Source organism: Rhinatrema bivittatum, chromosome 6, assembly GCF_901001135.1.
Source record: "Rhinatrema bivittatum chromosome 6, aRhiBiv1.1, whole genome shotgun sequence".
Taxonomy (NCBI): Eukaryota; Metazoa; Chordata; class Amphibia; order Gymnophiona; family Rhinatrematidae; genus Rhinatrema; species Rhinatrema bivittatum.
The window spans coordinates 87966441-87989833 of record NC_042620.1 but is presented as its reverse complement, the minus strand read 5'-3'; the positions used below and the strand labels follow the sequence as shown (position 1 = coordinate 87989833).

Below are 23393 nucleotides of genomic sequence, written 5' to 3'. Positions count from 1 at the left end.
AGCAGTTGTTCATGGTAAAATTACATCTTTTCTCTCTGCATGCAGACGTAAAATGAATAAAGCTATTCTGCAATTGGAGGCTCGATTAAAGACCGCTAAACAAAAACTAATTGCCCATCCCTCCCCCAAACACAATCTCACTTACCATTCTGTTCTATGAGACTTAAATTCATATTTGCAACAAAGAGCACAGAAGTCCCTACAAATTTCCGAACATAACTTTTTCCATTTTGGAAACAAGGCGGGCAATTTAATGGCCAATATGGTCAGGGCTCACGTAGGAAGAACCTTTTTTTTCCATATGAGAACAGCCCAGAGATGGACAGTATCTAGGAAAGCTAATATATTGAGATTTTTAGGATTTTCTATGAAACTTGTATACAGACGATTTGGCTGGTGGCCCGCTGGACGAGGAGGAATTTTTTAAAAAACATCCCCTTGCCGAAGATTTCCGAAATGCAGTTAAATTTCTTGAACCAGCTGATTCAACCTGTAGAAGTCCTCAATGTAATCAGCTCTAGTAAGACAGGCAAGGCCCCAGGCCCCGATGGCTTTTCATATGACTTTTACAAAATTTAAAAAACCCAGTTAGTTGACCCATCATCTTCCTTCTATAGGGATGCCCTCCATCAATTCGTCATTTAATTCGGCTCATATTATGGTATTGCTGAAACCAAGGAAAGATCAACTATTTCCTGCCTTTTACAGGCCCATATCCCTCCGCAATTGTGATTTAAAATTCCTGGCAAATATCTTTGCAGATAAATTGGGCATAATATTCCCTCATCTTATCTCAGGACATCATGTAGGGTTTGTTAAAGGAAGGGCACCCTGTGTACACATTACTAAACTTCTTACCGTGATTTCATCATGCTCTCATTCTCATATTCCTGCCCTAGCTATAGGATTTGACTCAGAAAAGGCTTTCGACACAGTTTCATGGCCCTATCTTTTTTCAGTCTTAGGGAGGTTTGGGCTCCAAGGTGAGCTGGTTTCTTACATCTCTCTCCTCTACTCTAACCTAGTGTCCAACATCATATTAATGGCCTTAAATCAGCAGATGTTAAGGTTCAGCAAGGGGTCCGTCAAAGATGTCCGCTTTCCCCGTTATTCTACATCTTGGCCTTTGACCCGCTGCTGAGGAAAATTATATAGCACAGGATATTTATTGTAGGATTCTCAAAGAATGAATATGGTTTCAAAATAGCCGCCTTTGCGAATGATGTGCTAGCATTTTTAACTAGACCTACAACCTCGCTGAAACCCTTGTTAGACCTTCAGGTGACTTATGGCCGTTTTGCAGGTTTATGGATTAATCGAGACAAATCAGAGGTTCTAGATGTGGAAAATCTTGTGCAATCGGAGTGGGTGGTACCATTCCCACTGAAATGGGTGAAGGGGGAGATGAAGTATCTCGGTGTTAAAATTCCGCAAAACTTTCAAGATTTATATCTTGCTAATAGTCTGCCCCTAATGAGCTGTGCCCATCTCTCCTTAATGAAATGAGCAGTTCTACCTTTATCTTTATTGGGCAAGATCTACTTGTTTAAAATGATGATTTTACCAAAATGGCTAGTATTTCCCTGCTAACCCTAATGAAGCCTATCCCAAAGGGTGGACTGGCTGCCCCAGTCTCCGTTTGTACAATTTAGCCTGCATGTTCTGTTTCCTACAAGATTGGCAATTTGATACCTCACATTTCACCCCCCTGCCAACAATTGAAGGGATGGTGGACTTAACCTCCCTTAACTCAGTTTTGTAAATTGAGAAAGCCTCATTCCCCTCAGTGTTTACACATCATGTATAGTGGCTACATGTTGGAAAGCCTGGTCCTACCTCTGTCAATTTTTTTTGTCTCCTTGCATCTATGACTCCTCTTTTAAGTATTTGCAACAACGGCCTCTTTCCCCTGGGGAGAGGGATTCTCCCCTTTCCCTTAATTTTGAAAACCAGGGCTTTCTTTTACTTTCCAACGTTTTTCTCCTCAAACTAGATCCTTAATTAGTTTCTCAGAGCTGCAAATCATTTTTCATTATCACCCCCAGGACTTTTATATACAGTTATCTCACTTTATTCAAGACCTATGAGATGGCTTTGCAGCCCTCTCCGGCTTCCAACCTTTTATGTTCCCTGTTTATGGACACTAAGCAACATATATAGCTTATTTCATCAAATTCTTGAATGAAGCCGCAGATTTGGGAGACCTGCAAGTGATGTACAATAGATAAAAAAAGGTGGCCGGACTTCTAGCTTCCCTTTCAAAAGTTTACTCAATGCTTGCTTGATTTATGGTCTATAGCAGAGAGCCATCTTGTTTGGGAAATGCAATTTAAATTTCTCAGGCAATATTACTGGTCTCAAGATAAGGCATTTCTGACCAAACAGTCTTTTTCAAAGCTCTGTCCTAAATGCAAGACTGCACCTGGTACCTATTATCATAGTTTTTGGACTTGTTTTTATATACTGACATTTGATTGAGATATCACATAAGTTTACATTCAGGTACTGTAGGTATTTCTCTATCCCCAGAGGGCTTACAATCTTAAGTTTTTGTACCTGAGGCAATGGAGGGTAAAGTGACTTGCCCAAGGTCACAAGGAGCAACAGCGGGACTTGAACCCTGGTCTCCTGGTTCCTAGTCCACTGCTCTAACCACTAGGCTATTCCTCCTCCCCCTTGTACAGGTATTCAGTCCTTTTGGTCCGAGGTGCGACAGACCTGCAATAAAATTCTTGGTATACACCTCCCAGTCAATCCCAATCTCTGGTTATTTGGGTCTCCGATGTCCCATATGTTAAGTGAGGACTATTATTCTCTAAGATTTGTACAAAAAGCCAGTCTTATTGGTAAGAAAGTTATACTTTCCACTTGGGTTTGTCCCTCTCTCTCACATCATGATCATTGATTTCGTTTACTAGTCAACCTTTATATGTTTGAATTTATCTCTGCCAAAATGACTTTGCCTAAGCGTTTTTATGTTATGCAAGCAGTTTAGGGATAGGTTCAACTGTTATCTCTCCCTTAAGATACCTCAAAGCCATCTTACTAAACAGCCTTTTACTTAATCTTTGAGCTTCATAACTATGCCCTGGAGGTACCACCCACCATGGAGGTCTGACTTACTAGTTAACCTGCCTTAACATTTGACATACTCTTCAACAATCATTAGCCAATGATGAATGACTAAAATTTCCTGACTAATGATTGACAATTGAATCTTAGGTTCTAACTGGCCTGACCCCAATATATCTCAATATCTTAATATCTCCTTGGAATCTCTAAATATTTGCCTCTATATTACTTTAGTATTCCCCCTTCTGGCACCTAAGGGGAGGGGCAATGGACAAATTGCTAAAAAAAAAAGGGAGGGGTGGGTTGTAGGTGTTGGGTTAAGTGGATTTAACTTCCCGCCGGGGGAAGGTCAGGCTTCACTCTCCCCCACCCGGGGGACCTCGGCGACGATAACGCGGCAGAAGCTAAGTAAAGCTGTTCAACCTGAAAGAGAAAAAAGGAAAAAACAATAACCGTGCTGAAAACGGGAGCCCCGCCCCCTGATCCAGCTCCACCAATAGGAGCCAGCCCTGAGGGCTTTAAATTTGTATTCTGTCCGGCGCCCGAGCTTCGCGCTCTGAAGGAGCGCGACAAAGGGGCAGGCCCCTTTGTTTTCGCCCCTTCGTACAGCCCCGAGGAAGCCCCGAGCCATACCCGCGGAAGAATCTAACTCCTTAATAAATGTAGCTGCCTGCAAAGGTCCTGGGCTAACGGATTCTGCTGTCTGGAGTAAAGCCACCACTCAACCAACCTCACCAGCATTCATTCCAGCCTCCCCCAGCGTCCAATCAAGACTCTCCAGCATCACCCCAGCACCCATTACAGCCTCTCAGCATCCACCCAGCACCCATTCCAGCCTCTCCAGCGTCCATCCAGCATCCAATCCAGCCTCTCCAGCGTCCATCAAGACTCTCCAGCATCCACCCAGCACCCATTCCAGCCTCTCCAGCGTACCATCCAGCATCCAATCCAGCCTCTCCGGCATCCAGCAAGACCCTCCAACGTGCTAACCCAACATATTCCAATAAGATACCATTGCTTACACCGCAGCATGCTCCCAGCTCTGACTCTGGTACCTCCAGTAAGAACTCCTAGATCTCTCATTCCAATCATGATCAATCTGCTGACTCAGTTCCTAGGATTAACACTCCTCTGTGACCCTAGTTAACTCTCAATCTCTGACAAAAAAGACTCACATTCCTCAACGACTATCTCTTGGACTGTAACCCAGACGTCTGTTGCTATCACAGAAACCTGGCTTAAAAAACTCGGACATTGCCCTAATCAACCAATTACCCCACCCACAAATACGACTTTTTCTCAATTCACAGACAAAAAAAGAGAGGAGGCGGTCTGTTACTAGCCACCAAAAAAGAACTCAAACTAACTCCACATACAATTAAGTCAGAATCTAAAATTGAGCTAGGTCTATTCAAATCGAACCAGCTGCAAGTACTACTAGTCTATGCACCCCCAGGAGTATTAGATACAGACGCCTCCCCTCTTTTAGAATCCGTGGTGAAACACGTCAACACTGACTCACCCACCATAATCATGGGAGATTTTAACATCCACTTTGAGGCTTCTTCCCACTCATCCAATTGTAACGCCCTCCTCACAGCCCTCAGTGCAATGGGATTCACCCAGATTGTAAACAAACCTACACACAAGCAGGACACACCCTGGACCTTATTTTTATCAACTCTAACTTCTCCAACTCCACAGAACCTGTGTGTACCCCTATCCCCTGGTCAGATCACTTTCTGATAACAACCACCCTCACCACAAAAAAACAGTCTCTCTCCCCACAGCACCTTTCCTCCTTTCAATTCAGGAAACCCTGTGCTTCTGAGACCCTCAGTGAACATCTCTCCAAGGAACTCTCTAACTTAGATCTGTCCAACCCTAACACAGCAGTGCTATCATTGCACAAGATCACTGAAGAGGTAGCAAATAAACTCTGCCCATCAATCACGGAAACTAAGCAACCCGACAAAAAAAGGAAAATCAACCTTGGTTTTCCAGCGAACTCAAACGGATTATAATACAACAGAATTACGTCACAAAGAAAATAAATGGCGCAAATCACCTTCCACCACTACACTATTGTCATACAAAGGAACTCTACATTTCTACAGAACTTCAATCCTAAAGCAAAAAGAGAATACTTCGGTTAAAAAAATCCATGATCTCCAATTTGATGCAAAAACCCTCTTTGCATATGTCTCTCAAATAACAAAGTCTCTACCACCGTCTATACCTGACGAACAAGCTCAATCCAAAGCAAATGAGCTAGCCCTATTCTTTCAGCAGAAGATTTCAAACACACTTGCTCTCCTTCCAACCAAGACTGACCACATCACCTCATTCGATAACACCTACATTCTTAATTCGACAAATTCAAATTAACATCGACCAAAGAGATCGAATCCATTCTCAAAAGGCAGAAACCATCCAGCCACCCATCGGACAACATACCTTCCAAGCTACTGCTACTTATCCCAAAGATAATCTTAGGTCCCTTAACCAACATCATAAACTGCTGCTTAACACAAGGATTCTACCCAGATAGTCTAAAAAACGCTTCCCTGAAACCACTCCTCAAGAAACATAATTTAGACCCTGGTGTACTAGCTAATTTCCGCCCTATCTCGAATCTACCATTTTTAGCCAAACTCACAAGAGAAATTGGTCAACATCCAGCTTTTGGATTATTTAGAAGATCACAATTTACTTTTTCCCTTCCCAATATGGGTTCCGCAAATCTCGCAGCACAGAAACCCTACTCATATCTCTAACAGACCATATTATTATGGGTCTAGACAAAGGACACTTTCTCCTAATACTTTTAGACATCTCGGCGGCCTTCGACACCGTCAACCACCCCATACTCTTGAATCGCCTTTCAGACATAGGCATCTCGGGAACAGTCCACAATTGGTTCAAGTCTTTCCTCAGTAATAGAAGTTTTAAAGTCAAAATCAACAATAAAGAATTACCATTTACAAATTCCTCTCTTGGCGTACCACAAGGTTCATCCCTATCACCTACCCTTTTCAATATTTACCTCCTTCCTTTTTGCCAACTGTTAACTAGTCTTAACCTCATTCACTACATCTATGCGGACGATGTTCAGATTCTGATTCCCATAACAGAATCTATTAACAAATCCCTCGCACTCTGGAACAACAGCTTACAAGCCATCACTAATCTCCTCAACAGTCTAAATCTGGTCCTCAATGCTTCTAAGACTGAACTCCTCTTCATTTCCTCCAACCAAGAAAACCTCCCGTCTCAGATCCATCACAAACACCTTCTCACCCACACTCACGTGAGAGACCTTGGAGTAATTATCGACAACCGTCTTAACCTAAAGAATATGATCAAAACCACAACTAAAGAGTGCTTCTACAGACTTCAGGTGTTAAAAAGACTCAAACCTCTCCTATATTTTCATGACTTTAGGACTGTTCTTCAATCCCTAATATTTGCCAAAATCGACTACTGCAGCGCTCTCCTCACCGGCCTACCCAGCTCAACAACCAAGCCCTTACAGATGATACAGAACGCCGCAGCGAGAATTTTGACAAGCACCAACCAGAGAGACCATATTACGCCCATCCTCTGTAATCTACACTGGTTACCAGTCAATCACAGGGTTCTACACAAATCTCTAACTTTAATTCTCAAATCAATTCATAACCTCCTCCATCTCGACCTCGAATTCCCACTCAAACTCCACACTTCCAACAGACCAATGAGAGAAACCTACAAAGGAGCACTACTACAAGCCCCGCCATCTAAAGCCACACGACTCATCTCTACCAGGGACCGAGCTTTTTTCTACAGCAGGTCCAGCCATCTGGAACAACCTCCCCGCAGAACTCAGAATGGAACCGTGCCTACCAACATTAAAAAAAAAACTCAAAACTTGGCTCTTCTTACAAGCTTTCCCTGATCCATCAAACTTTCACTAGATAACTACTCCGCTTATGAATATGGAACCTCGCTCCACCAATATTCACCTCATTTATTAGTTTTCTACCCTAATAAGTTAACTGGCTCTAGACCAGGCTCGGACATGTCACACTGTATTTAATTTAATACCCTCTTAAGGCTTCTCTTTTTCCAGCTGAATCAGCTTCCAAGTTCATGGTCCATGTTTTTATGTAACTTTTTGCTTCTCTGCTTTTGCCTCCTCTAATTATAAAAAGTTGTTCCTTATGTTATGTTATGTTATATTGATCTACCCCCTGTTCGATGTAAACCGACCTGATATGGTATTCAACCTTGAAGGTCGGTATAGAAAAAAAATGTTAAATAAATAAATAAATAAATATAACGATTTTGTCATGTAACTATGTCAGCAACAGGATATTAGCAATTCTTTGTAATTATTCACTGTCCAGATTATATCATAAAACTGTTGTATTGCGTTCATGTCTTGATTGTATTATACTGATTGAAAACTTAATAAAAATAACTCCCCCCCCCCCCCCCCCAAAAAAAAAAATGCCCATTTTGAAATTTGCCCAGATATTTGTGGGCCCATTCTCCAATATGCTGCAGGTGGGCCAGTAGCCTGCAAACTAAAATTGCCTCTCACTTTCTGAATTCATGATTTATTCTGCTTGTCCTTGATGAAACCAGCAATCTCATCTTGACAATCGAAACCACCCCTCAAGCCCACAGAAGTTATAGATGAAAATGACACCTAATACAGTGTCGAAAAGATTTTGGAGTCCAGGAAGGTCAGGAATCAAATCTAGTACTTAATCTCCTGGAAGAACTTTGGGCCCAAAGAAAACTCCTGGAAGCCAGCCTTTCATCTCCAAGCCTCACAACTACTATAAGCTTTCCAGAGGAAATTTCCCAAACCCAAGCCCAGAAACTTGGGGAAGGGCTTTGGAGGGAGGGGAAATTATTACATTTGGCCTCTGATGGGATGGCTCCATGAGCTGCCGCGCTCATCCCTGACATCACAGGCTTCTTCCCACAGTGGGGATGTTGACAATAGACAATAGACAAACGCCGCCGAGTGCAGCACATGACACCTGGATGTCACCATGTGCAGGGTGTGCACTGATATCTTAAAGGACCTTTGGTGGGAATGTCTCCACAGTGCCATTTGATGACATCAGCAGGCTCTCCCTATTTAGGGCATCCCTGGATAACCCACCGATGCTCAGCAATGGATCTTCTTCCTAGTGCAGTGCATGTTGCTCTCGCGTGCTTTGGTGTTCCTGTGATCCTGTGTGTTAGTTTTTTACTTAGATTACTTAGATTTATTTATTTATTTATGTTTTATATTCCGCTTTTCGGCACTTCAAAGTGTATATCAAAGCGGATTACATTCAGGTACTATAAGGCATTTCCCTATCCCTATAGGGCTTACAATTTAATTTTGAACCTGAGGCATTGGAGGGTAAAGTGACTTGTACAAGGTCACAAGGAGTGACAGTGAGATTTGAACCCTCGTTTCCCAGGGTTGTAGCTTGCTGCTCTAACCACTAGGCTATTCCTAGAATTCCTAGAATTCCTGCATCCAGCCTCGCCTTGCCCAGCCTGTCTCGCCCAGCCTCATTGCACCCTCCTAGTCTCGTCCATTGTCTTTTTATGTGTTTTCGTCCATAAGAACATAAGAAATGCCATACTGGATTAGACCAAGGGTCCATGAAGCCCAGCATCCCATCTCCAACAGTGGCCAATCCAAATCATATGTACCCAGCAAGCACCCAACATTAGATAGATCACAAGCAACTACCACAATAGCAGTTTATGGATTTAACCTCTAGGAACTCATCCAAACCTTCCCTAAATCCAGTAACACTAACTGCTGAAACCACATCCCCTGGCATTGAATTCCAGAGTCCAACCATGCGCTGAGTGAAAAATAATCTTCCTCTACTCGTCCCAAATGAGCCACCTGCCAACTTCATGGAGTGCCCCCTAGTCTCTCCATCATCCGAGAGAGCAAATAACCGAATCACATTAACCTGTTCAAGTCCCTTCATGATTTTGCAGACCCCTATCATATTCCCTCTCAGTCGTCCCCTCTCCAAACTGAACTGTCCCTACCTGTTTAACCCTTCCTCACAGGGCAGCTGCCCCATGCCCCATATCATCTTTGTCGCCCCTCTCTGCACTCTCTCCAGTGCAGCCATATCCTTCTTGAGATGTGGTGACCAGAACTGCACACAGCATTCAAGGTGCGGTCCCACCATGGAGCGACACAAGGGCATCATGACATCCTCCACTTTATTTTCCATTCCCTTCCCAATAATTCCCAGCATTTTGTTTGCTTTTTTGATCATCACAGCACACTGGGCCGAGAACTTCAATGTATTATCCATTATGACGCCCAGATCTCCTTCCTGGGTGGTAACTTCCAAGATAGGACCTAACATTGTGTAACCACAGCAAGGGACATTTTTCCCTACATGCCTCACTTTGCACCTGTCCACATTAAACTTTATCTGCTTGATCTCCTGGTACTTACCTCTTTCTTTGTACCTGACCATGCTTGCCTTGCCGCCTTGATCTGACCTCTTGCCTTGGACCCGGCTATGCTTGTCAGCCGCCTGGACCTGATCTCTTGTCTTGGACCTGCCTATGTTTGCTTGCTGCCTCCCCTGGTCCTTGGCCTGTCCTGGTATCTTTAGTCTGCTGCCAGACCTGACCCAGGAATGCCCTTGGATTCTTGCTTTCATTACCATCCTAAGGAGAGCCACCTATGTCCTGCCGGCTGCCAGAACCCAAGGGCTCAAACTACGGGGAGGTGGCTGGTATAGGTGAAGCTCCAGTTTTGTCCTGCTTCAGGGCAGGTTCACCAGCTATATGCATAGGCCTCGTAGGTTCGCCTACAAGACTGTGTCAATGCCACGTATCACATGGGCACAGTGGTTCTGGAGTTGCTAACCCTCCTGCCATTTTCATCTCAGTGGTTATGGCTATTTTGCTCCTGTTATGGAAGTTGTACTACAATCTGAGGCTAGGTATATGTTGGTTGGCTCTTTAAATTGCACAAAAGTTTTGTAAAAGCACTACAAAAATGTATTCTCTCATCAAAGAAACTTCAGCATCAGCTAGATGATTTTATGTTTAAAAATATTTGAAAAATGTCTTCAGTTGAACTGGTAAATGATGGATTTTTGTCATTAAGTAGTCAGTACAGTGTTCTTTTTGGTTTGGGTCACTGTTCTTTGACTTTAGATTGTGGAAGTTTATCTGATTTGGATTTGTTTGTTCATTAAATATATGTCCCTCATTTTTTTATGATTGTGATATTCTTGCATGTGAAAAAATTGGGACTTTTGGCTCAGTTGGATCATAGCTTGTTTTGAAAGTATACACAACTAAAGTGAAAAGGTAAGGAATAACTTGGTGGTAATTTTCCAGAATATATGTGGCTTCATTAACAACATTTTCCCTCCACTGAATGACTGATTTTGACAACAAAATTAATTACTACCCAACTACTCATTCCACCATGTAGCCAGTAGATAGATAAGTGTATCTAATCCATTTTATGAGCAATTATCATTGAAAGGCACTGACGTTTCTCAGAGTAAGCTAGCTTCAAAAAGGTTTTTGGGTCTTGCTCTTTTAAATTTTATTTGTGCTTTTAGGGGGCAATTGCCAAAACTGTGCAAGCAGGTCAAAGTTTGCATGGGTACTACGGGTTTTGCACCAATTGTCAAAAGGAAAGTATGAGCATATTTTTCCTCTGAGAATTGCCCAGGGAAAAAGTACCCAAAGGGATTTGCACCTGCTTTTTCTGCAGGTACTTTTTCTAGACAAAACAACACACGTTATTTAGAGCAGCAGTTCTCAACCGGTGTGTCGCGACACAGCGGTGTGTCGTTAAGCACCAGCAGGTGTGTCGCGCACTTCCTGGTCTCCCGCTCTTCCCTCCCTCTCCTCACCTCAACGAGATGCAGACAGTTCTTCCACAAACACTGCTTTTGTTCCTGCCCATGCTATCAGCACGTTCAGGCCCAGAGTGGAACGGCAGCAGTGTTTGTGGAAGCCAGCAACATGGCCTTTTCTTCTTCCCGCCCCTGCAACCCGGAAGAGGAAGTGATGCTTACCAGGCACGTGGGAAGAAGAAAGGGCCATGCTGCTGTTGCAGAAATCATGTCCCAAGGCTCCCTAGATTTCCCCCCGGTCCCTCAGTGGTAAGAAGGCAGCACTTAGCTGTTTGCCTGTGCTGCGATCACCACGGCGCAGAGCAGTCAGCTGAGAATGTGGCCGTGGAGATTTCCTGCTGCGTGGCTGTTTGGGAAATCCGTCAATTAGCTGCCTCTGGTCTGCGGCGTTTAACTTTTTTTTAATATGGCCCCTGCTCCAGACCTACGGATCCCGCTGATATCATCACTGATGTCAGCAGGATTTTGGCGTAAATCGTAAGGTCCCCAATGCCTTCTACAGCTCCCCTCTCTCCTCGTGGTGTCACTAGGCTCAGAAACTCACGACTGCGGCCAAGTTCATTGTGGGAGTGCTGGCAGCTACAGTGGCTCAACATGCAGCTGTCTGCTCCAGCCCTTCCCCTTGGGAACACTTCCTGCCTCTCCTCAGGCTGCAGATCAAAATGCAGCCTCTTCATATCGTGGGGAGCCTGTCATTGGTTTCCTGAGGCTCTGCACATCCACGGCCTACAGCCGCTATTCTCAGCCCCTCCTCCCTGCACCCTCTGTCCCATGGGAGCCTCCCCTGGCTTCTGCAGCTAGAATCGTGGCCTTTCTGCTCTTGGCCACTCACCCATGCAAACAACAATGGCCCACAGAGAGAGATGGTCACTGATTCCCGCAGCCCTTGCACATCACGGCTACTCAACGGATTTCCCAAACAGCCGCATGGCAGGAAATCCCTGAGGCCACATTCTCAGCTGACTATTCTGTGCTGCAATGATCACAGCATGGGCAAACAGCTGAGTGCTGCCTTCTTACCGCTGCGGGGCCAGGGGAGTCACTCCTGCTGCAGTTCCCAGCCTGTCACAACTGTTTTAATAGCAGAATACCGGCTGCCTTGTGCTATATCTGCCATGTGGGGTGGGGGTGAGTGAGTGAGACAGAGAGAGTAAGCCAGCATGTGTGTAAGTGTGTGAGAGAATATGTGTGTGATTGAGACTGTGTGTGTGTAAGAGAGAAAAACTGTGTGAAAGCAAGAGACTGGTCAGGGAGGTGACTGGTGTGTGTGTGTGAGAGAGAGAGAGAAAAATTGGTCAGGGAGATGGCTGGTGTATGTGTGTGTGAGTGAGAAAGATTGGTCAGGGAGGTGACCTGCTGTATGTATGTGTGTGTGTGTTTGTGTGTGAGAAAGAGAGGTCAGGGAGGTGACTTTGTGTGTGAGTGACAGAAAGTCTGTATGTGTGTGTGTGTGTGAGACAGATTAGTCATGGACCCTAAGGAAGAGGAATGTCAGAACAGAGCTTCAACAGCCGTTGCTGCTTCTGGTGTGTGCTAAGGCCTACAAGGGAAAGGAGTAGGAGAGTTGCCAGAGAGGGTAAGTAAAGGTGGCTTTTTAGGTTTATTTTTCTTGATTGACTGCCATTTTAATTATTGGGTATTATGTAATGTATCTGCTGTTTGAAATATTTTATTGGTGTTTAGGGAATTTTTAATAATTTTGTAAGTTTTTAATGATCGGATGTTATTCTATTTATCAGCTGTTTTGAAACATTTATTATATTTATTATTCTAGTTTTAGAATTATTATTTTATATTGGCAAGTATGCAGTACAACAATGGAAAAACAAAATCATCAACTTGATGGTCACTTTATTCTATATTTGGTGAGGGTCTATCTGTGTTCTGCGTGTGTGACCCAGGTAAAGATATTCTGCAAGCTTGTAGTTTCTGTGTAGGGATCTATAGCAGCTTGGCTTGTTCTATTTTCCTCATAGGAGGTGTATTGGTGCTTAGGGTCTGGTTAAATATTTGTAGTGCTGCCTTTTCATAGGTAGGGTTGTTACTGTTTGAATGAGTTCCATAATGCAGGTGTAACATTTTGTGCATTAGTTTGTGCACATTATCCTATGAGTGCTATATTTCTGTTTCCATTTCTTCAGTTTTGCACTGCATGCAGAGTAGCGATTTTGGATCTCCATTCCAGTGTCTCCATATTTGTAATTTGCTGACTTTCTGTACTTGGTGAAGGTCAATTCTATGAGTGTGACCAAGGTGAAGTATTTTACTAGCATGTAGGCATTTGTATCAATATTATTTGTTTTGTTTTCTCAATAGGACATGTATTGGTGGTAAATTACTGTTTTTTCATAAGGAGGGCTATTGCGCATAAAAACTGTTTATGTTGCTGTTACTGAGATGACACCAGAAATATCTTTTTTGCATGGTAAATTGAAAGGGGAATGTCCAAGTTCTGTTCTGCACCCATTGTTGGGGGGTCAGGGCAGTTTCTCTAGATACAGATTATATGTTTACATTTAGTCCTGTGAAGGTCATGTGTTCTGTGTGTCACGTATATGAGAACCATCTGTCAGGTGTGTCCTGACAGGACAAAGGTTGATAACCACTGGTTTACAGAGTGCAAAACCATGTGCGTTGTTACCTCCTCCAACCTAACCCCACTCCAAGAATGCGTCCACAGAAATATAGGTGATCAGTTTTCAAGTAGCCCTTTTACCCAGACAAATAGCCATTTACATAAGTATATTACTTTTAAAAATTGCCTACTCTGTTATTTGCAATAATGGGAATGATGATCGTTTTCAGGATAATGGCCTCATAATAAAATGTAAAATACAAAGGCAAAAATGTGCCATTCAGACCTAAATCTTTATTAAAACTCCTCTTCCCAGCAGAAACCAAGGAAGAAAGCTGTTGACAGCTCTAGCAACAGTGATAGTGATTCTGGCTCCTCATCAGACACATCCAGTGAAGGCATTAGTAGCAGTGATTCAGATGATTTAGAAGAGGAGGAGGAGGAGGAAGATCAAAGTGTTGAAGAAAGTGAAGATGATTCAGATTCTGAAAATGAAACACAGCATAAAAATAAGACCAAGGTAAAACACAGTGCATATATAACCACCAATTCTTCAAAGGTAAGTATTTTCCATATGTTAACATAGAGTGATCCTGTGACCTGTTACATGCTTTTCAGAGCATGTAACAGGTCACAGAGCATGTAACAGGTTTAATGCCTCTGGCATCATGGATATGTCTTTCAATTCAATGCCTCAAGAAAGCTTTATGTATCTCTGATGCTAGATTCTTTAATGTCTTCCTAGATCCAATCATATCTGTGCTTTGTACAGTATTTGTTATATTTCTGATACAGTGTTTTTGTGGTACATGACATTTTATGGTACTGACATCTCAGATGTCAGTATGTTGACATTCATTGATTGCAAAAAAAGAAAGAATGGAACAAAGGACCACACATTCAGGTACAAAATAGATAGGGGAGGTGTGTGGAATACACTTGAATTGTCTGCCAAAAGTTCCCAAATCATTCAGAAATGCTTTATTCAGAACTTCTGAATAAAAGTCTGCAAAAAGGAGTAAGTTTCCCGATATGGTCCCATGTTTTGCCCATTAGGCTGCATCAGGAGGGACATCAAAGGCATAGAAGCCTCAATTTTAATAAAGTTATTAATGGAGGTACCAATTACTAGGGGATTTATTCTTCAAAAAGGATTCAAAATGTACTTGTTCCAAAAACATAAACTGGATTCCCTGATAGACTACAGAACACTTCCATGAGAACTGGAGCTAATAAACTGCTCCAATTGCCTCCACGCGAATCTGCAGCCCCAAAGATTTCCTCCTCCTAATCTGTGTGGTCTTGGTTACATCATGAAATCTCTGTTAGCAAAAACGCTTGTTAGAAATCCACTCCTTGTTGGGTTCAAGAATAATAAAGACCAGCAGTGTGCCTTTAGAATCCAGAACTTCTCCCTGTGACTGCTTCAAAAAATTGGTCAGGTGTTAGCTGCCTTATGTCTTCTTCACCTGGGTCAGCTTCTAACAATCTAATATTATTAGTATTATTACTTTAATGTGCAGTATATAAAAATACACTTAGAAGTAGATGGTAATGCTTTTGGGGGTACTTTTAAAATGTCCATCAAAAATTTTATATAAATATCCTTTAATGTCAAATTGGGCTCTTTGAAGAAATTAATTCCTGTTGGTGTTTTCCAAGCCCTCCATCTTGCTATATAATGTCAGGATGTCCCTAATCAGGGAAGCATGAGTTGCCTGCAGTGTAACAACCTGACTCTGATCCCTAATTTTTATAGTAGAATCCATAGTGTTAAATTTAGCATGGAACTCTTGGATTCTAATTGTTTTACTTTGAGATTCATACTGTCTGAATTCGCTGAAGTAGAAATTTCAAGCTTGGAAATAACCAGCCAGATTTCCTATAGAAAAATAAACTGTAGTCATACCAGAACTTGTCCAACTTCTTCAGGCATAAGCAGAGGGCTCCCTGCTGATGAGGGAGCAGACTGACCTTTCGGTACACTAGCTGCCTTTCCACCCTGCAGAGAAGGCCACAGCAGTTCTCTGGATAAACGTTAACTATTCAGCGACTCCTCAAATACCTTGCTGAATCCTGCAGTTTCCATCAATCTGATGCTGAGTAGCAGAGTATTGATGTCCCTTGCCAGAGTGGGAATAGGGTTTTGTTTCTCTGGGTTCAGGTTAATATCAGCATCCAACTAGAGAGAGAGTCCAATGGTTCTCCAGGGTACTGCCCATGGAGCTTTCCCCAGGATAATCCATACTGTGGAGTTGAAGAATGGCGAATCTCTCCATAAGTCTGTGCCAAGGTGCTGGAAGTATGTCTTCGGTTTGCCCTTACATATGATCATGTCAGAATCAGCAAAGTTCAAAAGGCCCAAAAAGAAAAATAAATGATACTGAGCTTATCCCACTAGTGCTGCTAACATATGGCCATCTTGGATTCTCCAATAAACCTATTTTTAGTAGGGAAGAAAAGGTGAATTGCCTGACTACCGATGGGAGCTCAGTAAAAAGTGACCACCTTAGTTGGTGCTCAGCAGTGCCCCCCCCTTAACAGCCTAGGAAAGGAACACGTAGAATTATATAGCTCAAATATACTTGTTTTAAATCAACATACTGATTTTGTTTTGTTAGTCTTTGGCATGTTTTATGCTCTATATACTGCATGTCTTGCACATAATATACTCAGTCTCACGAACAACTCAGTGTTTGTTCTTGCTAGGCTTAATTTGAAGTTTATATAATAAAGCAATTAGCTTCTCCCTTAAATGCAGGTCTTGTTAACACCATACTGATACCTCTCACTTTTCCTTAGGGAGATCAGATTAGCCCCTCAGATTTTATGCTGAATGTCTAAGCAGCCATATTATTCCACCCCTGAGGCCTTCAGGTTTTGTTGGGGAAAAGTTCTGAGCTTTCTTTTTTTCTTTTTTTAATATTTATTGCATTTTAACAATTTTTGACAGCAAAAAAGCATATCAAAATATAGGGTCAAAAGAAACATCTTAATACATCATGTGTATACAATAGAAATTACTTCAATTTTTAAACAAAAAAGCATGTCAAACACAAAGTCAAAAAACCATCATGTGTGTACAATAGAAATGCCTTCTAGAAGTATTAATGTGACCTTTAAAAGCAAATCAGAAAAAGGCCCAAGATTTATTCAGGAGCTCCTTATAGGAAATCAAATAAAACAAATTAAGGGTATCAACAATATATATACTATTTGCCTATGATATGTTTGGTAGCATTATTAATTACTCAAATGTAAATGTGAGTTTAAGAAGGAAGTTGCATTGGTTCTAAGAACACATATCTTATTCTATCTAAAGTTAACATACTTTTACTAGGGTATCTGATGATAATTATAGCACCTAGTGCCCTAGCCTCCTGACACATGGCTAGAAATTCTTTCCTGCGCTGCTGGGTAGCTCTAATTATATCTGGATAGACCCAGATCTTTTGGGCCATGTATAACTTTTCTCTATTTCTAAGAAATAATCTCAAAACAGTATCTCTGTCTGAGGAAAACACAAATGTAACCAACAACGTACCATGTGACTCTACTTGTTCTTCTAGTGATTGTTCAAATAATTCTGTTATATTCCCAATTCCTATATTCTTTCGTTGTTCTATTTCTTCTTCCTTTCTTTTTTTTTATTCAAGAAATATATTTTGGCAATAGGTGGTAACGCCTCTTGGGGAATAGATAGAATTTCCAACATATATTTCTTAAATTGTTCATAAGGTGAAATCAAATTTTTATATGGGAAATTCAATATATGAAGGTTTTTATATCTCAAATCATTTTCTGTAATCTCAATTTTTCTTGAGCTAACTAGTTCACCTTGAATCAGGCCCATTTGCCCTTTCTGTATTTGTGCTACTTGAGTTTCCAAATTATTTATTTTTTCTTTATGGGTTATCATTACAGGATCAATTTGTTTAACATGTTGTGTTTCAGTCATAATATCAGACAGAGTCACAATAGATGACTGCAAAGAAATAAGTGCTTTACAAACAGTCTGTAAGGTGATAGTCTGTGGTTTTTCCAACGCCATGGCAGGAGTATTCATGCTTTCCTAGCGTGTAGCCAGATGGACTCAGAACAAGTGGGTATAGTGTGCTCGTGCTAGCAGTTGGAGACTGATCTGACGTCAGCATGGGTACATATACCCCCACAGGAAGTGAAGCAACTCAGTAATTTCCATCTCCAAAGCAGTTTGGAGCTCCTGCACGCTCGCTGAGCGTGTTTTCCAAATCTACTTTCTACTTTTGACTTCTAAATTCTTGAGAAAATACCGACGAGCCCCGCACTCCTGCGGTGATACCCTCGGGTCCCTCCCCCAGTTGAGTTTCCCGAGGTGATTTCCGCGATCCCTCGGAGGTCTAGGCCTCGGTCCGGTGGCCGAATCGCGGCAGGGATCTAGCCCCCGAGCGAGAAGGGCTCGGGCCGGGCTGAGAGGCGCCTCGGTCCCGGCGTGGACTTAGCCCCGAGCGAGACGAGTTCGGCGGCTTAGAGGCAGCGGGTGCACCTCCTCGAGCGTGGCGGTGAAGGTGTTTCCCCTCTCCCCCCGCAGCCGGAGACCGCCCGGGTTACAGCCGGGAAGCGCCGAGGATCAGGTAAGGCGTACATCTCTTACTTTTGGTCTCCGAGGTGTGAGGATTAGTGGCGTTGCCGGTAGGCGACACTCCGTGGAGGTCGCCATTTTGTCTGCCTTGCAGGTGGCTGCACCGTCTTGCTATGGTCCCAGGAGGGATGGCAATTCCATTGCCACGCACCCAGATGTTTCCCGCTTCCTGAAAAGGGTCAAGCACATTCATCCGCCACTGAAGTGGCCAGTGCCCCTGTGGAACCTCAACATAGTTTTGGATTTCCTCGCAGGATCCACCTTCAGACCCCTTCGGGGCCTGTCTCTCCGTTCACTAACTTTGAAGATGGTATTCTTGCTGGCAGTGTGTTCCGCACGCCGCATCTCAGAGCTACAAGCGCTGTCCTGCCATGATCCCTTTCTCAGAATCACTCCAGAGGCTATCCATCTCCACACGGTTCCCTCTTTCTTACCTAAAGTAGTCTCACAATTTCACCTCAACCAAACCATATCTTTGCCAATTACGGCGGGTTTGAAGAAATCAGAAGAAGGGCGTTTGCTATGCCATCTCGACATCGGCAGATTGCTGCCCAGATACCTGGAAAAGACAGAAGCAATACGAAAGACGGACCATCTGTTCGTCCTCCACAGCGGGAAGAAGCAAGGGGAAGCGGCCTCTCGGCCCACCATCGCCCACTGGATCAAAGAAGTTATCAGAGCGGCCTACGTAGAGGCCGGGAAGTCACCACCTCTGCAGGTCAAGGCTCATTCCACCAGAGCACAGGTGGCCTCTTGGGCAGAATCTAGGATGCTGTCGCCCACAGAAATATGTAAGGCGGCGACATGGTCCTCCCTCCATACCTTTTCCAGATTCTACCGTCTGGATGTTCAGGCTAGGGAGGACACAGCATTTGCGAGGGCAGTCCTGAATGGACCTCGGGCAGCCTCCCGCCCAGTCCCTGAATAGCTTTTGTACATCCCACTTGTTCTGTGTCCATCTGGCTACACGCTAGGAAATGTTGAGATTACTTACCTGATAATCTCCTTTTCCTTAGTGTAGACAGATGGACTCAGCATCCCACCCGGCTGCCGGTATACATGGGTTTCACCGAATCAAGGTAAGCCATGTCATTTTCTTACATAAGAGCATCCACCCTACCGGGTGTCGACGCCTTCCGGTTGGGAACGCTGGCGGTCTCCAGCTACTATCAATCGGTCAGGGGAATCCTGTTTCACTAATTCATTGATCAGTCAGTACACATATATCCATAACAGCTTTTGCAAGGAAGATTACTGAGTTGCTTCGCTTCCTGTGGGGGTATATGTACCCGTGCTGACGTCAGATCCATCTCCAACTGCTAGCACGAGCACACTATACCCACTTGTTCTGAGTCCATCTGTCTACACTAAGGAAAAGGAGATTATCAGGTAAGTAATCTCAACATTATCAAACTCCTGACGACTATCAAGTCCCAATCCTGGGATTGTAGCCAGGTCACCTTGCCCTTCTGATGTTACGGAGATCGGGGTAGGTTTTAGATGTTCCCCTACCATCATTCCTCTTAACTGTGGAGGAGTTGGCAAAAACAGTCCAATATCCCTGATATCCTGTTCGCTTCTAGCAATACTCCCAGGTTTCACCTCAATGGGAACAGTATCTTGCGGCAACATACGTCGCATATTCTGGCCCGATACCTAGGGTTGCTCATAGCATGGAGGAGAAGGTGTCAAAGGCGCCCCAGGGCTTAAAGATGTCAATAAGTCTGGTACTGGTATATGCTCCTCACCAGTAACCGTAATGGACTGCTCTACTGGGATATTTATGTTGATTGGGGAAAAAAAACCTTCAATTGTTGCTTGAGAGGGGGTGCTTATTAGGAGTAGATGAGGTTTCTACTCTTATTTTCCCCTTCCTCTTCGTGTGAGGCATTAGAAGCAGATAGTAATTCAAATAAATTTGAGGGGTTTTCTCAAATTCCCTTAGAATAAACAAAGATGTCATGGGTCTTCTCACAGGACAAGCAGGATGGTAGTCCTCACATATGGGTGACATCACGGGATGGAGCCCTGTACGGAAAACTTTTCTGTCAAACTTTCTACAAAGCTTTGACTGACACTGGCACACTGAGTGCACTGAGCATGCTCAGCCTGCAATTATCCCTGTGAACCACAGGTGTCTCCCTCAGTCTTCTTTTTTCCGCTCTGCAGTAAGCATAGCGGTTAGGAGCTCTGTGAGAAATTCTAATACTTTTTCCACACAGAAACACTTAAACTTTTACTTCACAAACATTTTCCCTGCACAGGTCTCCCTTCGCATAAGTTTATTTGACGCCCTGTTTTTTCGGTCTGTTCCTGTCACCTCCCTGGCCTGCCAACCGACTGCGGCCTTCCCTCTCCCTGTCTTTCAGTTAGCCACACATAGCCTGCGAGTGTCCCTCTGTGACACTCTGCCTAGTTATTAGCACTAGTGGGACAGGGACTTCCACGGTTTCTGTTGCCGCCAGGGCTCCTGTCGAGTTCAGGTCCTTCGATTTCCTCTGTACCCTCGCGCAGTCGATGCCCCCATCACTACCGTCTGTACCCCTTTTTAGACCATCTTGGATTCTTCGATGCCATCGGTACCCCTCCCCCCGTGGTACACTGATGCCATCGGTCCCTGCATCGTTCTATCAGTGCTCCCGTGGAAGGTTACATGATATCCAGATTACATCAGCCCCTCCAGTTGGACACCTCCTGGTCTCCCAACTGGCCGGATATCAGAGCAGCCACCCCACTTTGTACCAAGGTTCCCAGTACACTCCCCCAGATGCTACAAAGCGCAGGGGGGGAAGGGGGGTTGGGGAGTTTTAATTACACTATTCTTTCTTTCAACAGAAAGTAGTTATTCTCCACCCATCCTGGACCTCAGAAATACCAACTTTCTTCAGAAGGTACAGGTAAAATGGTATCTCTTGTCACCATGCTTCCATATCGCAGTAAGTACATTACCTCTAATCTTTCTATGTGCTTCATGGTGAGCCAACAACATTACAATCCGAAGCTCTGCCGGTTGCACCAGCTTCGGCAACTGGGGTATTTCATTGAATCACTATCGGTGACTGCTGTTTCTCTACGGAGTACAACATCATTCACGTTTCCTTGCATAGACAGCTGCATAACCAGTCAGTCCACGCAAGGAGTTCTAACTTCAAGACTCACTATAAATTTACTATAAATTTACTATCTGGGATTACTGTCACTGCCATAAATCCCTTATACAACACTTCTGGACACCACAGTCACAATGACCTTCCTGTCGAGCAACCGCGCAGACATTCTAATAAATTCCTACATGTCCTTGCGTGCATATTCCATAACCTCAGCCCCTCAATTTTTCATTGTCGGGCTATGGGGTTTTTTCACTATGCACTTTCCTCATAGATCCAAAACTGCTATGGGTTAGATTCAGTGAAATCCCATTATCAGTGGGTCTAAGCTGTTCAACCACTTTCGTCCCTCATCTATATTGCAGATCTAGAACCAAAATCCTAGTCTGATCCTGCTCATGCTCGCATTTACTCAGGGTTGTAAGTTTGACCTAAAATCTTCTCAACCCAATATGCATCTATTCTGCTCCAGACACAGTTTCACATAAACTTCCTGGAGCTTGTAGCCATGAGTTATACCCTTATGCCTTCCAATACTGCCTTTGCAACAAATCTTTGTGCATACAAACAGACAGCATAGGGACAATGTGCTTTCCAAAACACAAGCACACACAACATCTTAGCTGCTCTGCAAGGAAGCTGCGCAGCTCTACCCTTGGCCCTTGCTCACTCTACGCATCCTCGGGCCACTTATCTAAGAGACTTACTGAACGCACTAACAGACCTTCTCGTTATAGGTTCCATCCTCTCGAATGGTCTCGGACTACATGTGTGGCGAGAAAAATCTTCTGGTGCTGAGGTCAACCAAACTTGCCCTCTGCGTCCGAATCGAACCATACGGTGCACAGATTCTACTCCCTACACATGTTTCCAATGCATTCCCATAGACGCCTTTCTTCCCTCAAGGGCCTCTTAAATATGTCTCTTCCGCTGCCTCTCATAGCCAGCACTCTTCTAATGCTGAACCGGGACGGGGTTCACTGTTCCTCAGACCCACGTCCTGGCCGAGACCAGTATGCTTCCCATACTTCTCAATCTATCACACCAGTAACCAATTCGCCTTCTCACCAGTCAGTCACAAATCGGAGACTCACTGATGTTCTTAAGTATTGGTAGCGTCACAATAGATAAATCCTACCATGCAAAATGGCATGATTTACCACATGATGCATACAAAAGGGTATTACCCTTTTCTTTTTTCTACACCACTCTTTTCTCTTGCTCCCTTGGATTCTGCTCCCCAGACATCCTCCACATAGGTACACCTCTGTTCCAGTTGGTGTATCGTTTGGGAGTGGGGATACCCGATTAACGGTAAACCCCTTCTGAGTCAGCTTACCATGGATTATTCACTGATCAAGCCGCCTCTATTTTCACTAGTCACGGAATGGAACCTATATTTCGTGCTTATAAGTCTCATACGTTCTCCGTTCGAGCCTTTCCATTCCTCTCTTTTCACAGTATGACATGGAAAATTATTTCCCACATAAATGTCATTTCGGCCAACAGGGTTAGTGAGCTACACACCTTGTTACATACTCATTAGACCCTGCTTTCCTCCATGACCGAGTAGTTTTATGCATTCAACTTCATATCCTTCTTAAGGTAGACATTGCATCTCACCTTACTCAGAATATACTCTGCCCATTTTTCCCAACACCTCTCTCTCACCAAAGCGAGAGGGTTTTTCCACTCCTTGGACAGTAATAGTGTACTTGCATTCTATCTAGATTGCACTACACTCCATAGGAATTCCACCTAACTCTTTCCTTCTGTGGCAAGAGTCAACCTGCGAGTTCCACTGGGCAAAAGACCTATTCCTCCTAATTGACGGTCTGTATCTCTTTTCCTACTAACAAGCAGGCATTTCACTTCAACACTGTGTAACCACACTCTGTTGTGTCCGTCCCAGCCTCAATAGCTTCCCCTCGGCCGCTGCTGCTTGTACATATTTATCAGGCTGCAACCTGGAGCGCTCGCCATACCTTCGCAGACCATTATTGCTTAGATACGACTAGCTGGCATGCTCCATGTTTGGCCAGTCCGTCTACTCTTATTCTTTTCGATTTAACTACCCAACGTCCTTCCACCAACCCGTTACGGGTTTCAGG

At 43.7% G+C, this 23393-nt stretch overlaps 1 protein-coding gene across 16 annotated transcripts in view; it reads left to right on the top strand.

Annotated features, from left to right (window-relative positions):
• The window catches only part of BAZ2B (bromodomain adjacent to zinc finger domain 2B), a 1147511-nt gene that overhangs the window by 619442 nt on the left and 504676 nt on the right, over window positions 1-23393 (top strand). For 8 of the 16 annotated variants that reach the window (XM_029605562.1, XM_029605560.1, XM_029605565.1 and 5 more), the window contains exon 7: window positions 13874-14074. In XM_029605562.1, coding sequence (XP_029461422.1) covers window positions 13874-14074 — 201 coding nt within the window. Of the gene's footprint in view, window positions 1-13870; window positions 14075-23393 lie in introns of all 16 variants that reach the window. The other 8 variants (XM_029605561.1, XM_029605563.1, XM_029605558.1 and 5 more) reach the window with 1 other exon arrangement.